Raw genomic sequence first — 15,106 nt, 5'->3', positions numbered from 1 at the left:
AAAGAAGTAAAATGGCCTGCCGAAGGCAGCATCTTCATGGTGATGGTGCAGTGGCAGAATGAGGAAGACCTTCCTCCTGTGGTAGTCCAGAATTTCTTTTGCTTGCATTTGCTGGCCAGTGCAGACTGAAAGCAGATGTAATCTTCAAGCACTTGCCATTTAATGCTGCTTTTTAAAAAATGTGAATTTAAGACATCAGAAGTGTTTGATTTAAAGTTCTATGTTTTTCTGTGTAGTGAGATAGAATACAGAAACATTCTTGCAGCTTGGCAATGTTTCCTAAGTGCCATGTCCGGAACTGTGATGGTGCTTTTTTTCTAGTATTCTGTAAATTTGTATAGACAGATGATCGTGTAGACTGTTTTAAGCAAGTTTAATCTCACTAAGCACTAATCTAAAATACATGTCTTAAGATGTTTCTTGTCTTTTGGATTCACTTATGTGAATAAGGAAAATGTGATCTCTATTTAGGAAGTGGAACTTAGATAAAAGCTATAATTTTAATGGGAGAACTGGACTGGTACAGTTTAATGAATATGTGTTACCGTAAGACAAGCCACACAGAGCAAGGTTTCAGCCGAATTGGAAGTGACCTGATTACATTTTTTATGTAGTTCAAGAAATTGTTCCAATTTGTTTGTGAGAGTAAGTGTTGAACTTAGTAAGGTAGCTGAGATCTCATAAACATTAAAGGTTATGTGTCTAACAAAGAGAAGTAGGTTGAAATGCTGCAATTACTGCTTTCTGACTGGATTAGGACTGATAAATGTAGCTATTTTTTCTGATTTAGAGCAGAAAGCTGTGCCATGAAGCGTGCAGTGGAGAGAAAAAAGTAGAGCTTGCAGCTGTTTGAGTGCAAGTTTCAAGAAATCCATTCCCAGCTTTCATTGTTAAGTTAGAGGTGCTTGAAAGGTGAAAGCCAGTCTGTTCAGGTTGCTTTGTTATGAAATCTATGCAGAGTGAAATGAAAGCGGGCCTGTGAATAGGAGGCACCTAGGGTTTTTTTGTAACATTGGTACAAGCTTTTTCTGCATTCTGAACTTACTTAAGCAGAAAGGATGAAGAAAAAAGGACCTGAAAAAGCATCCAAAAATTCTTTCAATCTATAAATAACTACGAATCTGTGCTCAAAATAACTGTGAATGTATTTGCTTAAACCTCCTTGAAATTCAAGTGATAAGAGACTCATCTGATAATCATTGTTTCATTCTTGAGGATACTAAATGGAAGAGCCACTACCTATATCTTGCAGCGTCCTCTGTTCTGTCCTTGATAGCAGAACAGAATGAATACCCATTAATCTAATTAGCCTTTTGATTGCAAACAAGATAATGGTGTCCTATTCTTTGGACTGCTCCTTTTTTATTTTATGTATTAGAGTGTGTGCATATATTCACTAATTCATATGTTAAAATATTTTCTCTTTGTACTTTTTACCACTGCCTAGGCTTATAAGCAGATTTACATTCACTGAGCTCTGGAGTTTTCCTCTTCATAGCCCACTAGCCCACTAGCAGCAAACTGCCTGTATGTTTTGTCTTAGAGCTTTTACGTCACACTGAGGTTTGACACACTCCTCAACAAGACTGAGGAAGTCCAGGGATGCTAGTTAGAACCCCTGTGTCACCTAAAACATGGTGAGATGGACTTCAGACTCTGAAGAGCAATGATCAGCTTTCGTCATCTAAATGTCCAGTTGGTATATAACAATAAAGTTGTATGGGAGGAGAGAAGCACCAGTATTGGTGGCTAATAGTTCCCCCTCCAGAATTACTATAGAAAATCTAAGGACCAATGTTGACTCCTCAAAAGACATAAACCTTTTCTTTTCAGGAAAGCAGATTATTAAGCTTGATTATCTCCCTCAGTAGCATAGGCTATGTTGGTTTAGCTTCTACTTGATATAATAGAACAATATTTGAAAAAATGCCAAAGTAACAGATGAACACTGACAGTCATATGGGTACTGCTGCAGGCTAAATCATCATCAGTGGAATTTTGGTGGTGTTTTTGTCAAAGGAGATGACAAGAACTTCCCTACAAGAACTTGTCATCTTTGGGCTGGTGCACAGGCATGAACTCATGATACTGTAGTCACTTGAAGAGCAATAACACCTCTCAGTGATGCTTTTTTTAACTCTTGTCCTTAGGGCATGCCTCTTCTTTCTTTCTTTTCCCCTCACTAAGGCTTTATAATCTACCGAAATTGAAAGAATGTGAATCTCTGCAGAGAAGAATTTTTGCTGTAAGATCCTCTCTTTTATTTAACATGGACCTGGAGGTAGCTGTATGAGAAAACGGTTCACTGATATTAGTCTCAAGTGAGGAGTTACATCTAGGAACTCATTTTTCTTTTATCGCTCGCAAATACATAGTATGTCTTTCTTCCTTGGATGTGTAGCATCTAGTAAGAAATACTACTGGCAGACAGCAAAGGATACCAGGACGTCACAGAGAAGAAATGGATGCTTGTTTCCAAAGCAAAACCTTTCACATTTTTGAGATCTCTCCTTTTCTCTCAGACATGGTTTCCTTTTCCACTTCCAGTGATACTAGAGGGTCCAGAAACGTGCTCTTGCATTATCCAAGATCTTCAAATAGAAAATTTGCTAGTATTAAAAAACCACAAAAGTTGAGTTGTTCTTAGTGTGCTCTTAGGCAAGAACAGCTGCCTTATAAGTGTGACGTTTAGATTTAGCTGGGAGATCAGCTGTATGTCTAAGGCAATGAAGTATCATAAAGGTTCCTTGGCATGTATGTTCTTGCAAGTGTGTAAAAAAAAACTTCACTTTGTTCAGCATCTGGCTGCAGCTGTTTAAGGAGAAGTGAAGAAACCAGGGTGTATGACAGTTACATTTCTCCAAATATATAACCAAGGATTCATTTATAGCTTCTGTGGTCAAAAGGGAGAATAGGTAATCAGAGCACTCCAAGAGATAATTAGATTTCTTTGGAAGAAAGACTTATTGAACTAATAGATGCAATTTAGATATAAATTGCAAATTATTGAGCTGCTTTTACAAAACAAAATTCCTGCATGAAATATGTTCTACTTCTTTCTACAAATTCCATGTAGACATGGGAAGATCTGGAATCAAGTAAAAGCACCATCTTTAACTGCATCCAACTGTTTTGTTAGAAGTATTGTTGAAGGCAGGAATGTGGATTCCGTGTATTTCAGGTACTGTGCAAGCCTCTGGTGTTTGGAGAGAAGCGTTGAATACACTTCAGCAGTAGGTGTAATAGACTAATACATGAAAAATACATTGTGTTTTCTAGAGGAAATCTATATTTCTTAGACTGCTTACATTCTGTCTTTGCCTCAAATTATGTGTCTTGTCCAAATGAAAGATGCCAAGCAGAAGGTGCCTGTTTTAAGATTGAAAAAACGATCTTCTACCTACCAGAGAAATGTCATGGTTCTCCATATGCTTTTTTGATAGTGATAAATGGAAGAGTACTATGTTATATGACTAAGTTTCACTGAACTTGAATCAGTCTTGGTGTGGCCTTATAACATAGGGGAGATTAAAGGCAGCTAGCCTCATGTATGATTGAGATCATGTAAGAGACAGTGGATCTTTCAGTTTTGGAGAGCCAGTTCCTACCCCTCTCAAAATCTACATGTAGGAGCTATAGAGGGGAAAGACCTTGTGATAGAAGAAGCTTTTCCCTTCTGTTATTTACCTTTTCTGGAGTAATTCTTCTATTTTAAATCTCAAAGGACTGAACAGATATAGTATCTGTCTTCACTGTCCTGTAAGAAGTGGCAGTCAAAGTGAATCTAATGGCTCAACATTGATTTTTGCCTACTCAGCATGCTTCTTGGCTGGGACAGGGAGCACAACTTAATGAAATTCTCTGGGATGCATGTGGCTGCGCTGCCATGAGAGAAATCAGTAATGGCATGTGGGCTGTACATAGGTCTCGGTGAATGCTGCTGTCAAAAGACAGTGAATGTCTTTGTAGCACATGCAAGTCAGAAGCACGAGAACAACATAATCTCATCCCCAAAATTGCCAAGTACAAAAAGGAATAAGGAAACATGTTTTTGCGGTAGGCATAGAACAGTTGGAGATTTCACATACAGATCTGTATTTTTTTCTGTACTTTAACAAACACTGAAAATGGTTTTACTTTGCAGCTGGCTTAAAATGGTGGTGGTATGTCAGTAAGAAGCATTACACTACTTGTTTGAAAAGATGGAGTAGAAATTAGCATATGGCTAATAGTGTAGAACTGGATATTATATTACAAAAAGGCAGCTATTTAATACTGCTCATGAGGGAGAAGTGTAGCTCATGTGCTGCTTTATACTTTGGGGCATAAATGACTTTATTCCGTATATTTACTAGTTTTATTGCTGTTGCAAGGGTGACAAGAATATGACCAGTATATACCTAATTCTCTGCCCTTGATATTTACCAAACTTTTTTTTTTTAACTTTTCAGGTTGTCCGTCAGATGATGTGGCTGATGGATCATATTTTTAAGTATACAAACTTTGGCATTGTGTCTCTAATCCATGGAGACTTCTTTATAAGACAGGTAAATGGAAACACGTAAAAGTGCTTTATCCTTATGGTTAGAACGTTGTGGTGTTATGGGACTTAGTCATTACCTCCTGGATGGTTTGCAGGGTAAAATAACTATGCTGTAATGTGTGTGTTGGGGTAGAGCTTTGTTCTGAACTGCTTTTTTCCCAAGCTTATTTGATTATTTCCCTAGACACAAATGTTTATGGAGCCTAATCATGATGGGAGCCTTTTATAAGAGAGATGTACAAGCATGGTACATGGACAGTCCTTTTTGTCTCTCCACTTCTGACTGCCCATTGTGGATGCTTCTCTTCTTTCTTTAGTGACCTTGAAGCTGTGCAATGAGTCTGGTTAGGTCACTGTTCTGACTGTCAAAGTTTCAGATAAGGACAGGCAGGACCATCCCTTTTGATGGTGACATGGTAGTAGACAAGTTTAAGGTGGTGATGGACCTGCATAGATAGTAATTACTTGATTCTTGAAGGTCAGTTATTATTTGAGCATCGGGAAATAATGTGTGTTGAGCCCAGCATCTCAAATGTTAAGGAGTGAAAACCTCAGATTTTTTTCTTACAGTTTGGGTTTTTTTGTTGTTGTTTGGTAGCTGTTGATCAAACTGCACTCTAGAAGTAGAAACTTAATAATACAATGATAAGCACAAAGCTGCTGCCAGTTAGGTGAACTGCAATGTCCAGCATACACATTTTCTTTCCTCTCCTTATTTTTGTTTGTGTGGTCTTGAAAAGTGTGGGCAGCCAGAGAGAATTAATGAATTTTCACTTTACAGAGAAGGAGAAGCTAATTTCCTGAGAATGAAATAACGAAATACTTAATCACAGGTATACACAGCTAAAGTGAGATTTCTCACTAAGAGTAGAGACATGGTTAGAAAACCTCAGGCAAAATTAGATAATAAAATAAAGGTCTCTAGAGATATACAACTGTGTACTGTGAGAGTATGGAAAGAAACAGGGTTCGGCACTTTGTAAAATGTAAATCTATTTCAGTAGTTACAATTCACAAGTTACGCATTTTGAGGTACGCGTGGCTGTCGACTTGTTAATTGTGATTTCTGAATGTGGTGTTGTAATTCCAGTTACAAAACCAAACCATTACCAAGCTGCAAAAACTAAGGCTTTTCCTGGTTTTTGTAAAGTGGCTGAGATACACAACATCACAAATAAGATGATGGCATCAGGAGTCTAAATATAAACCAATTGAAAACAAAATGTTTCTTGGCTGTTAATTAGCATTTGGGTAGCAAAAACACTTAAGGTGAGTAAGTAATGATCCTTTGCCTAACTACAGAAGGGCCCTAGTAATACTTGGATGAGCAAATACTTCATTTTTTTCCCCTGTAACATAATGTACTTTGATCATGGTCCAATACATTATGTTTGTTAAAAATGTCCATTAGCCTCATTTTTATGAGCAGAACCAATGGCAGTTTTGGAAATGATGCTAGGGTCTACTAGAAGTTGACTAGTTGTTTTCTTTTCTCCCATTTAAAAGTTTACTGGAAACCAAGACTGGCCATAACTTGCCATATCGGTGATGCAAAGTGCATGGCATGCCAAAGAACTTGTCAGCAGTCTGTTGCTACCTGTTTTCTTTCTTCTAAAGGAAGGAAGGCTGAGCCCATTCCCTGTGGTGCTGATCAACTAGCTGTGGTCTTCAGGAATTGATTGTATTAAGGAGCTGGTTCTGCTTCTGTCTGACTGACTTTCTCTTCGTTCTGGACACTGTGTTAATTGTGTTTTATCTTCCAGGACTCTTCAGTATTCCACTAGTCATGGTTGCTTTTAAACACTCCTTCTCTTTCCCATTAGTCCAGTAGATTTTTCTGTATCACAGCAACATCATAAACCTCACAGTATTTGCTAAATGGCAATTTATCCACCAGTCGTCCTTGTTAGGCTTGTTTATGTTTTGGAGAGTTCTAATATATAATATGTGAGAATTTTATTGTTTACTGCTGGTTCTTTTTTTTTAACTACTGTGCTATCCTGGAGTCCTGTGGTCTGGTGGGGAAGGACTGTTTTAATTGAGGAACTTTTATATTGCTCTTTAATTGCGTTAGTATGAACAGGCAGAGCTTTTTCCTTCCCTTTTATGAGGTGATCTGGAAGCAATTGCAATCGTGAGATTTCAAAATCTAGGAGAAGCACTTTCACAAAACTTGTCTTCAATAAAATACTATTTCTTGTTGTCTTTCACTCAACCCCACTCTTTCCCTCTGCCCTGCCAAAAAAAACCCCAACCACCAAGGAGAGGAATGTTTGTGGCAGTTGTGTTGACATTTCAGAGAAATAAAATCACCTCTGCTGAGGTGACACTCCCGTGTCTTTTGAGTGATTTGGTAAAGTCACTTTGGAACACTCAAGAATGATAATTGATGTAAATTAATTCCTGTGAAAATCTGGGTAGCTTGCTCTTGCTGTGTGTGGAAGTGGGACAAGAAGAGATTATTGTTGAAGATACTGAAGATATTTCTGCAGTAATTAAGGACAAATCGTACTATCTTAAGTGAAAAAGTTGTGCTAATGCATCAAAGAGGAGAAATGAATGAGGGATGGTGTGTGGGTCTTTTTTTTTTTTTTTTTTTTTCTTTCTTTCCCTCCTCCCCTTGGTCCTTCAGGCATCTTATTTTTATTGTTGTAGGCTTTCTTTGAGTTCACACAAACAGAATCACTCTTACTCAACAGTTTCTCCTAGAGGAAGAAAAAATTGTTTCCATCAGTGTGCTGATTTCAGTTGAGACTAAGCATGCAAGCGGCACAGGTTTGAGAGAAATCTGTGTTTCTGTTGTGGTAACCGAACTCAAGCCTGGTCTTGACATCCATCTGTGTCTTCTGGTACCTCTGCTATTCTAATACGGGATGTGGGGAGAGGTGCATGGAAGATACGTACGCAAAGATACTGTCTGGGTTGCAGCAATTATTGATGATATGTGGACCTCCAAATCATAGCTTGACCCCTAGATTGTCCTTGCACATTTTGGTTTAGCAAATTCAACTTGGGATGCAGTAACAACTAAGGAATTCTGTAAATCCATCCTCCTGTTACATGGTATTCCTGTTTACAATCTGGATGTCTCTCTTGCAGAGAAGTCATCAAATTGGGAGCTTCATCCTCAATTTCAAGGGCTTTTTTTCAGCCTTTCTGTAAAGTCGCATGAACTTGGCCACCAGTGGGTACTCTGGGAACGTTGTTTTGTGTTGTGTTAGGGGCTTATTTGTATCTCTGAGAAGACAGGTAAATCACAGAAATGTGATAATTGTCTGTCTTAATCTTCTCTCTTTTAAGCATTCATTTTACTTATGTAATGCTTTATCCTTACAGGGAAGAGCACACCGTGACCAGCAGCTTCTGTTGCTCAAGGAGCATCTAGAAAAATATTACAGGAGCCGCAATCGGAAATGGATTGTTTTATTTCCAGAGGGTGGCTTTCTTAGGAAAAGGAGAGAAACAAGCCAGGCGTTTGCCAAGAAAAACAATTTGCCATTTCTTGAACATGTCACCCTGCCAAGAATTGGGGCAACACAAGTAATTCTGAAAACGCTTGTAGCGCCGCAAGAAAATGGAACTCCAGCAGGTAGAGACGCTGTGATAAAAGGTAAAGACCGCTTCACTCTTGTGGATAAAAGTATATGCAGTAAAGGTTTCACCACTGTCTTGCATAGAGATTGGGTATAAACGTTTGGTACGTGATTACTGTATTCCTTTGCTTGGGAAGTGGCTTGTGTGTCAGCAGTGTTGCACTTAAACTTCATCGTTCACTGAAAACATTTTTCCTCTGCACTGCTTCTTCTTGTGCACTATACTGTCTTATTTAACAATGTTCCTGGTGTCCTGGTTACCAAATTATTCAACCTACTATAATAAGCTTTCCTCTTCATTATTTATCATTCTCTCAATCTTTTTGTTACCACCAAGCTTCACTGATAATGACGGGGGTTCACCTCCCCCCTTCCATCCCCCAGTTTTATTGGTTTATGGATTAAGAGTAACTCCTCCTTGTAAAAAATTATGTCCCTTTCCTGTTGAGTTCCCTGGGTAGCTGCGTTATGTTGAGTCATGATACACATCTCGAGTGCTGTCATTTTATTAGTACTTAATTTAAAGTTATCCTTATAGCTTTTATACCATTGTAGATTTTATACCATTCTGCTTTCTCAGCTGGAATGGTGTATAATACTGGATAAAAGGAGAAAAGACGACAAAAGCAACTGTAATAAAAGATGGATCATTTGTGATATATTGCTACACTGCACCCTAATTTGGTACAAATCATGTTGCATGCAGTTGTTTCATCATGTCACGCCCTGGCTCCCCAGCCCACTATCTGGGGCTTTTGCTTTTGTAGGTCAAGTATCACTGGAGTTACAGCCTTCAAATAGTAGTTCCAGAATTGTGCAACAGCTAAATGCTACATCCTCTATCCTTCTTCTGTAAGGTCTGATTTCTGTCATCCCTTTGGTAAAGGTGGGTTTGTGTTGTGAAGTGTGAGGTTCAGTAGCCTCCCCAAAATTTCATTAGCCTTAATTAGTATTCTTAATATCCAATCCACTTTGCACTTTATTTTTGTACTAGTTATTAATTTCCCACAGTTTATTACCTGATTCTTCCTCTGTAAAGTGACAGGAAGAACAAATGTTACTGAGCTAAATAATCAATACTATTTGATTATTCTGGTACTTAAACCAATCAGTTCTATGTTGGTTGCATTGCCAAGGCAAGCAGCCTCTATTTTCTTAATTTCCTCCTAACAGTTTCCAAGCCTTCTTTCACTATTTAAAGTCTAGCCAAGTACTAGCCTTCATCGAAGTGAAATTGAACTTATTGCTAGTAAATAATAAACTAAATGACTAAAACAATTGCTGCGTTTACTGTCTTTTGAAACACTTGTTCAATTTTAACAAAATTGTATAATTTTATTCCTAAATAAATAGGAGGATGGCAAAACGTATAGGAGAGGTAGTACTATCACTTGATGGCTTGACTGCTTTTGAAGCTGGGAGGTACAAACAATGTAGTTAAGTGGTGCTGGTCCCTGTGCTCCAGGAGAAGGTTTTAGTGCAGAACAGAAATACTTCATGCATAGCTATCATCACCTTAACCTTATAGGGACCAGTCTGTGCATGTGTGGCATCTTTTGTGGCTTTGTTTGTCTAATTTTTTAACAGAAAACTTAGTCTCTAACATAATTGCAAGTACAGTGTTTCTTCAGTTAATAAGAATTGATCTTCTGAGTTTTAGAACTAGCAAAATGTTTTAAGTGCTGAACAGCTGGCCATTCAAAGGAGTTTGGAGCAATTGTTCACTGAAGATCAGCATTCCAGACCTTATGTTTGATCAACCTTGGTCGACTATGTTTTTTTTAAATTCTGCTTTATTTTACCATGCAGCAATTTTTTGTCTGATAAGAGGTTGCTATGAGCTTGATTAGAGCCATACTGAAACCTTATCTTTCTGTTTTCAAATGTAGCACAATACATTCAGTTCTCAGAGGAATTAAATTTTCCCTTCTGGAGGGCTCGACACTGGACTTTATAATCGTTTTTTTTTTTTTTAATCAAACTTTTTGATTTACTGTTATATGAGGAATGTGACTTGAATAATATGTGGGAAGGCTTTTTGATATCCTGGAAAAGGGGCTTCTTATTTTGTTCCAGGTGATTTGTTGCGGAGACATCTTGGGATCAAGAGTAAGATGTTCAGTGTGAGAGCTGATCTTTGGGAAAAGACTAAATTTTAAGGGCAGTGGTCCAGTTGATCATAGAAGTAGAGGACAAGCAGCAGGTTACAAGAACGTATTACTGTGCAGGGGGAGGTACCAGCCGCTTTTGGCTGCGTTTGTAGTCATGCAAGTGTTCAGGAAACCACACCTGAATACTAGTGAATGCTGATAAATATTTTCTTTTTCAAGTGGAATCTGCAGTCCTCGGGTTCACGCCTGACTGGTGCATTCTTTTCCACTCCGGATGCAATCTGGCAGTATTGCACCACCCAGAGCTGGGCTGGAGGCGAGGTTTCCTGCTGAAACCTGGCTTTATAAATTCCTCTTTTTCTCAGTGACGGTCTGCTGGCAGGTTTGGAGAGTCCTGCGCACAGTCAAATCCAGATTTTAGCATTGGTTGAGAGTAACTGCAGGGAGGACCTAGAGGGAACCCCACTAAATTTGTGATTGTAGAGAGTCAGGTATCTGCTGTGAGAGGACCACAGAGGCTGAAGACAAGACATTCAGCAATAGTAAGTTGCTTCATATCTAGTGAAGCAAATTACTGTGAATCCATAGCTGGAACAAAAACAAGGAAGAAAATAGTTACGAAGATTTGCCTCTGCTGGTGATTTAGAAAGAACAAAACAAACAACAAGTTAGGAGACTGTTTAAATTTTATTTTGGTGGTTTGTGTTGTTTGTTTTTTTTGTCTAGGCCGGAAAGCTACTGTTGCATGTGATTGTTCAGTCTTGTCTTAGCACTCATAAGGCAAGTATGTACCATTCATACTAAGGTACATTATTACTGCGTGGTTTGGATGCAACTGTGTAGGACAGATGCCTGCAGGCCTGTTTTGAACATTTATGTAGTATTTAAAAAGAATCGGACTGCTAATATTTTGAGGCAGTTTGAGAAATCAAAGTCCTCCACCTATGCTGGAAGTGGCAAGCAGACTGAGACCAGAGAAGAAAAACTTAATACTTGGAAAGATCAGCTTAAATTTGGCCTCTGCAGCAATTTCTTCTGCTGAAGTCTCTGGCAGGCAGGCTGCTCAATCTTCCAGCAGGTACTAGAAATTAAAGATGAGGGTGTCTTTTAGTGGTAGGTAGAAAGTTCAAAAGTGTTTGGCTGTTAGAAACATCTGTGGCTATGTTGGCCAAGCCAAACTTGGCAAGAGCAGTTCTTGAACAGGTATACGCAACTCCCTTTTTTTCAGCTTCAAATGCCAGACATGAGATTCACACCATATTATAACTAATGCAACAATCTTTCTGTTCTAAGTTCCTGTTACTATGCTCCATTTACAAAATAATAGGGTTTATTCTTCTGCAAAGATCTGCTTAGGCCTGAAAGCAGCATCCTCAGAGATACGAAAGTCCTACCCTTTTGTGTTGTGTGCAGTTGTCTGTTTCTTTTTCAGTTTCAGGATCTGGTAGAGCTTCATGGCTTTAAAAGAAATATGCTAGCAAGAAGGGCACAACACAGTATAACCTGCCAAAAAGGACAGCAAGATTTATTTCAAAATTAATTTCTGAAATCCTTGGTGACTTAGGTTTTTTTGGCAGTGTGAGATCTTGGATGATTATGTAAGGCTTATTTTAAAGCAGAGCATGCAGAAATGTACATGTGATTTGCTAGCACGTCTTGGTAATTGAGTGTGGAGGTAGCTGTGCTAAGACCTCTTTGCTCTAAAGGAGGGTCTGTGGAGGCTGACACTACCTTCAGAAATTATTATTTATTTATTTTCTAATGCGGGGTTCCTGACAGGCTGTCAGAGGCAGGTTTTTCTCCCAACCCTGCCCTGGAAGGCGCTGGTCTGAGGAATCCATGCAACAGCTCTGCTCCACAAAAGCAGAAGGTAGGAAATCAGCACAGAAGAGGACTGCAGGAGTCTTCCGTAATTAAGATTGAACCATTATCCACCAAAAGAACAGTTTGAAATACTAGCTAAATATTTAATAAAAGATTTTAAAACATTTTACTGTAAATAATAAGATAATGGGCCCATATTCATCTGGCACTTTTTAATTGCAATTAATGACCTTTGTTGCTTACTCACTTAGACAATTTACTTGTCTTTATCCGTTCTTCCTTTACTTGTGGGAAAATAATAAATCGAGTGGCTTTGTTCCGAAATCCATTTCTAAATGAGTACATCTGTGGATTTACTATTAATTTCATATCGGCTTTTCTCTAATACATTGGTACTTTTAAAATGAAGGACCGTGTACTTAGGGCTTTTCTTAAGAGAGACTTGACCAGCGCTCTGTCATGATGCTGGCAAGCCTGAAGCCTCTAATGGGACCTCGTGTTCTCATTTCACGTATCTGTCAGAGTTTTAAAATACTGTATTTCCAGAAGGTGACACTGGATGTTTCAGCTTGGCCTGCATAGCATGCACTTGGTCACATTTTGGAATGGCACACTGCATGCTACTGATAACTTGTAACCTAAGTATTAGGAAATACTGTCTATTCTTATTCAGGTAGTGTATGTGCATTTGTAAAGAAGCAGTACAACTCCATTGTTGAGTAGACACCATGAAAACACTAGCTCTTATTAAAATAATCGATAGATATATGCGATAGCGTGGCTGTAATTGTCTTCTCACACTTAATTAAACTAAATGCAAATTAAATGAAATTAAATGCAGGTAGAAACTTGCAAGAGAGTCCTTGCATGTATGTTCTAGTTGGTGTTAATAACTGTGGCTTTCAGAGTGCACCTCAGACTGTGTGTCGCAGATTTCTTCATGCGTGTGATAGCTCTTCTGTACAGTTTGAGCAGCGATTCTGGGTGAGACGAAACATCTGTTTAGGCCAACATCTTGTCCATGGCTCCAAGTGGATATCAGAGGAAGAGTGTGAACATAGCAAACATGCATCATACTTCTCCCGCACGCTCTCCTAGCTACTGACTGTTTCCGGTGTGGTAGGTTTTCCAAGCTAGATGGGAGTTTCTGCCTGTTTAATTAACCCTCCAACAGATTTCTTCCATGTACTTGTCCAGTTCCCTCTTGAACCCAACGCTGGGCATCCTTGACGTCCTTTGGTAAGGGGTTCCCCATGATTTTATTCACCTCTGCATGAAGAATCATTTCTCTCTGTGTGCTTTGAAGACTTTTCCTCATGGCTTAATTTTGAAAATGTCTATTCTTGTATTGAGAAAGTTGGTGAACAGTCTATCCCTGTGCATGTTCTTCATGCCAACAGTGTTTTTGTCAACATCTATCATATTTCTTTCATAGCTATCTCAGCTGCAGGCTTGAAGAGTCTTGTACTTTGTACTAAGACCTGACACCTCTTACATGCTTCTGTGAACAGGTGGCTGGTTTTAATAGCTTTTTAAATGCTTTAAGATATTGCAGGGTATGATGTAAGCATATTACTATACTAGTGTGTTAAGCATTAAGAAAGCATGTTAGTATACTAGTCCGAACATAACATGACCTCAGATACAAGGCAGCTCCTGCTCCCACAGAACAGATATAAAATTGACAAGCAAAACTTGAAGTGCCAGCTTGGCAACGTGCCCCTCCTTCCTGGTTTGCTTTCCAGATATGCTGCTTTGCCTCTTTGCAAACCAGTGAATTGAAGACATGCCAGAGAGGTCAGGTTGATACCTGACCTTGACTATTGCTGGTAGTAACCTGTGTTCAGATTTAAATTTGACTCTCCTGAATAATATTCATAGCAAATATTTTCTCCTCCTTTGATCCTGTTTTCAGTTTCTAAATATGCTGAGCAGCATATGAAAATGTACTGGTATCAGTCTTTCTGGGACCTTGTGGATGCAGTCTCCTCTCTATTGTGAAAACTGACCATCTTCTATTCATTGCTTGCTTGTCTTTAATACACAAAGTGATGTATTTCCTCTTTATCCCATAACTCGGGTTTTTAAGAGCCTTTGAGAGATCTGTGTGGCTGTTGCCTCATCAGTGAGCTGCAACCGTGAGCTTTTAAGAAGGTCTAGTTCTAAATGTGCTTAAAGTGCAGACAAAGAAAGTTAGATTTTTATTTTTGAAGTTTTCATTTTCATGAATGGGGGGAAGTACCTAACATTTGGGCCCACGTTATATGACTGTACTCATACTCTGTGAGTGAACTTGTTCTATTCTATGTACTACAATATGTAAGAACCACAGAAATAACCATGAAAGTAAAATCTTGGCCTAGCTGAAATTTGTAAGAATATTTCTGTGCTCTGTAATGACATCTGGATTTGATTTTTGGCTGTCTTATTGTATTTGTGCCTCATACCTCATGAAGTAATATAAAATGGAATAACTATCAAAGAAGTGACATGCACTTTCTGATTACTCTGAATACCGCATTTCTTTTTGTTCGTAGAGAGCAAATCAAAAGGCCTCCAGTGGGTGATAGATACAACCATTGCATATCCCAAAGGCGAACTTTTAGACATCCAAACTTGGATTCTTGGCTACCGACAACCAATGGTTACACATGTACATTACAGGTAGGAAATAAATGTTTTACTCTTACATTGAACTAAAATATTAAAAAAACCCGAGTATTCACAAATTAGTAATGTCATGTTTCAGGATATGGCAAATCAATAGCAATGCCTTTTTTATGTGCATCTCACATAGGTGGGCAACTCATACTATCTAAACACAACACGATTTTCTTTTGAAAAGGTCAGTGACCGCTCCATATCTTAGCACAGTTTTTGACTAATGTCCTGTGGCTGAATATACTTATGGGGAATATGCTGATGGCTAGGTCATCTTTTCCGCTTTAATCTTAAGGTGCTGGTAAACCCAACTTGATTTGTTTGTTTGTTTGTTTTTGACAACAAATTAAGAATCACTGTGTTATTAAATAATA

At 38.5% G+C, this 15,106-nt stretch overlaps 1 protein-coding gene across 3 annotated transcripts in view; it reads left to right on the top strand.

Moving 5' to 3' along the window:
• LPGAT1 (lysophosphatidylglycerol acyltransferase 1) overlaps positions 1–15,106 on the top strand; it is a 64,814-nt gene that overhangs the window by 31,304 nt on the left and 18,404 nt on the right. For all 3 annotated transcript variants that reach the window (XM_075412954.1, XM_075412955.1, XM_075412956.1), the window contains 3 exons: positions 4,452–4,547; positions 7,880–8,153; positions 14,609–14,735. In XM_075412954.1, coding sequence (XP_075269069.1) covers positions 4,452–4,547; positions 7,880–8,153; positions 14,609–14,735 — 497 coding nt within the window. The remainder of the gene's footprint in view (positions 1–4,451; positions 4,548–7,879; positions 8,154–14,608; positions 14,736–15,106) is intronic.

Source organism: Opisthocomus hoazin, chromosome 2 (genome assembly GCF_030867145.1).
Source record: "Opisthocomus hoazin isolate bOpiHoa1 chromosome 2, bOpiHoa1.hap1, whole genome shotgun sequence".
Taxonomy (NCBI): domain Eukaryota; kingdom Metazoa; phylum Chordata; class Aves; order Opisthocomiformes; family Opisthocomidae; genus Opisthocomus; species Opisthocomus hoazin.
Note: the sequence above shows the minus strand (reverse complement) of the source record. Positions and strands in the feature narration are given on the sequence as shown.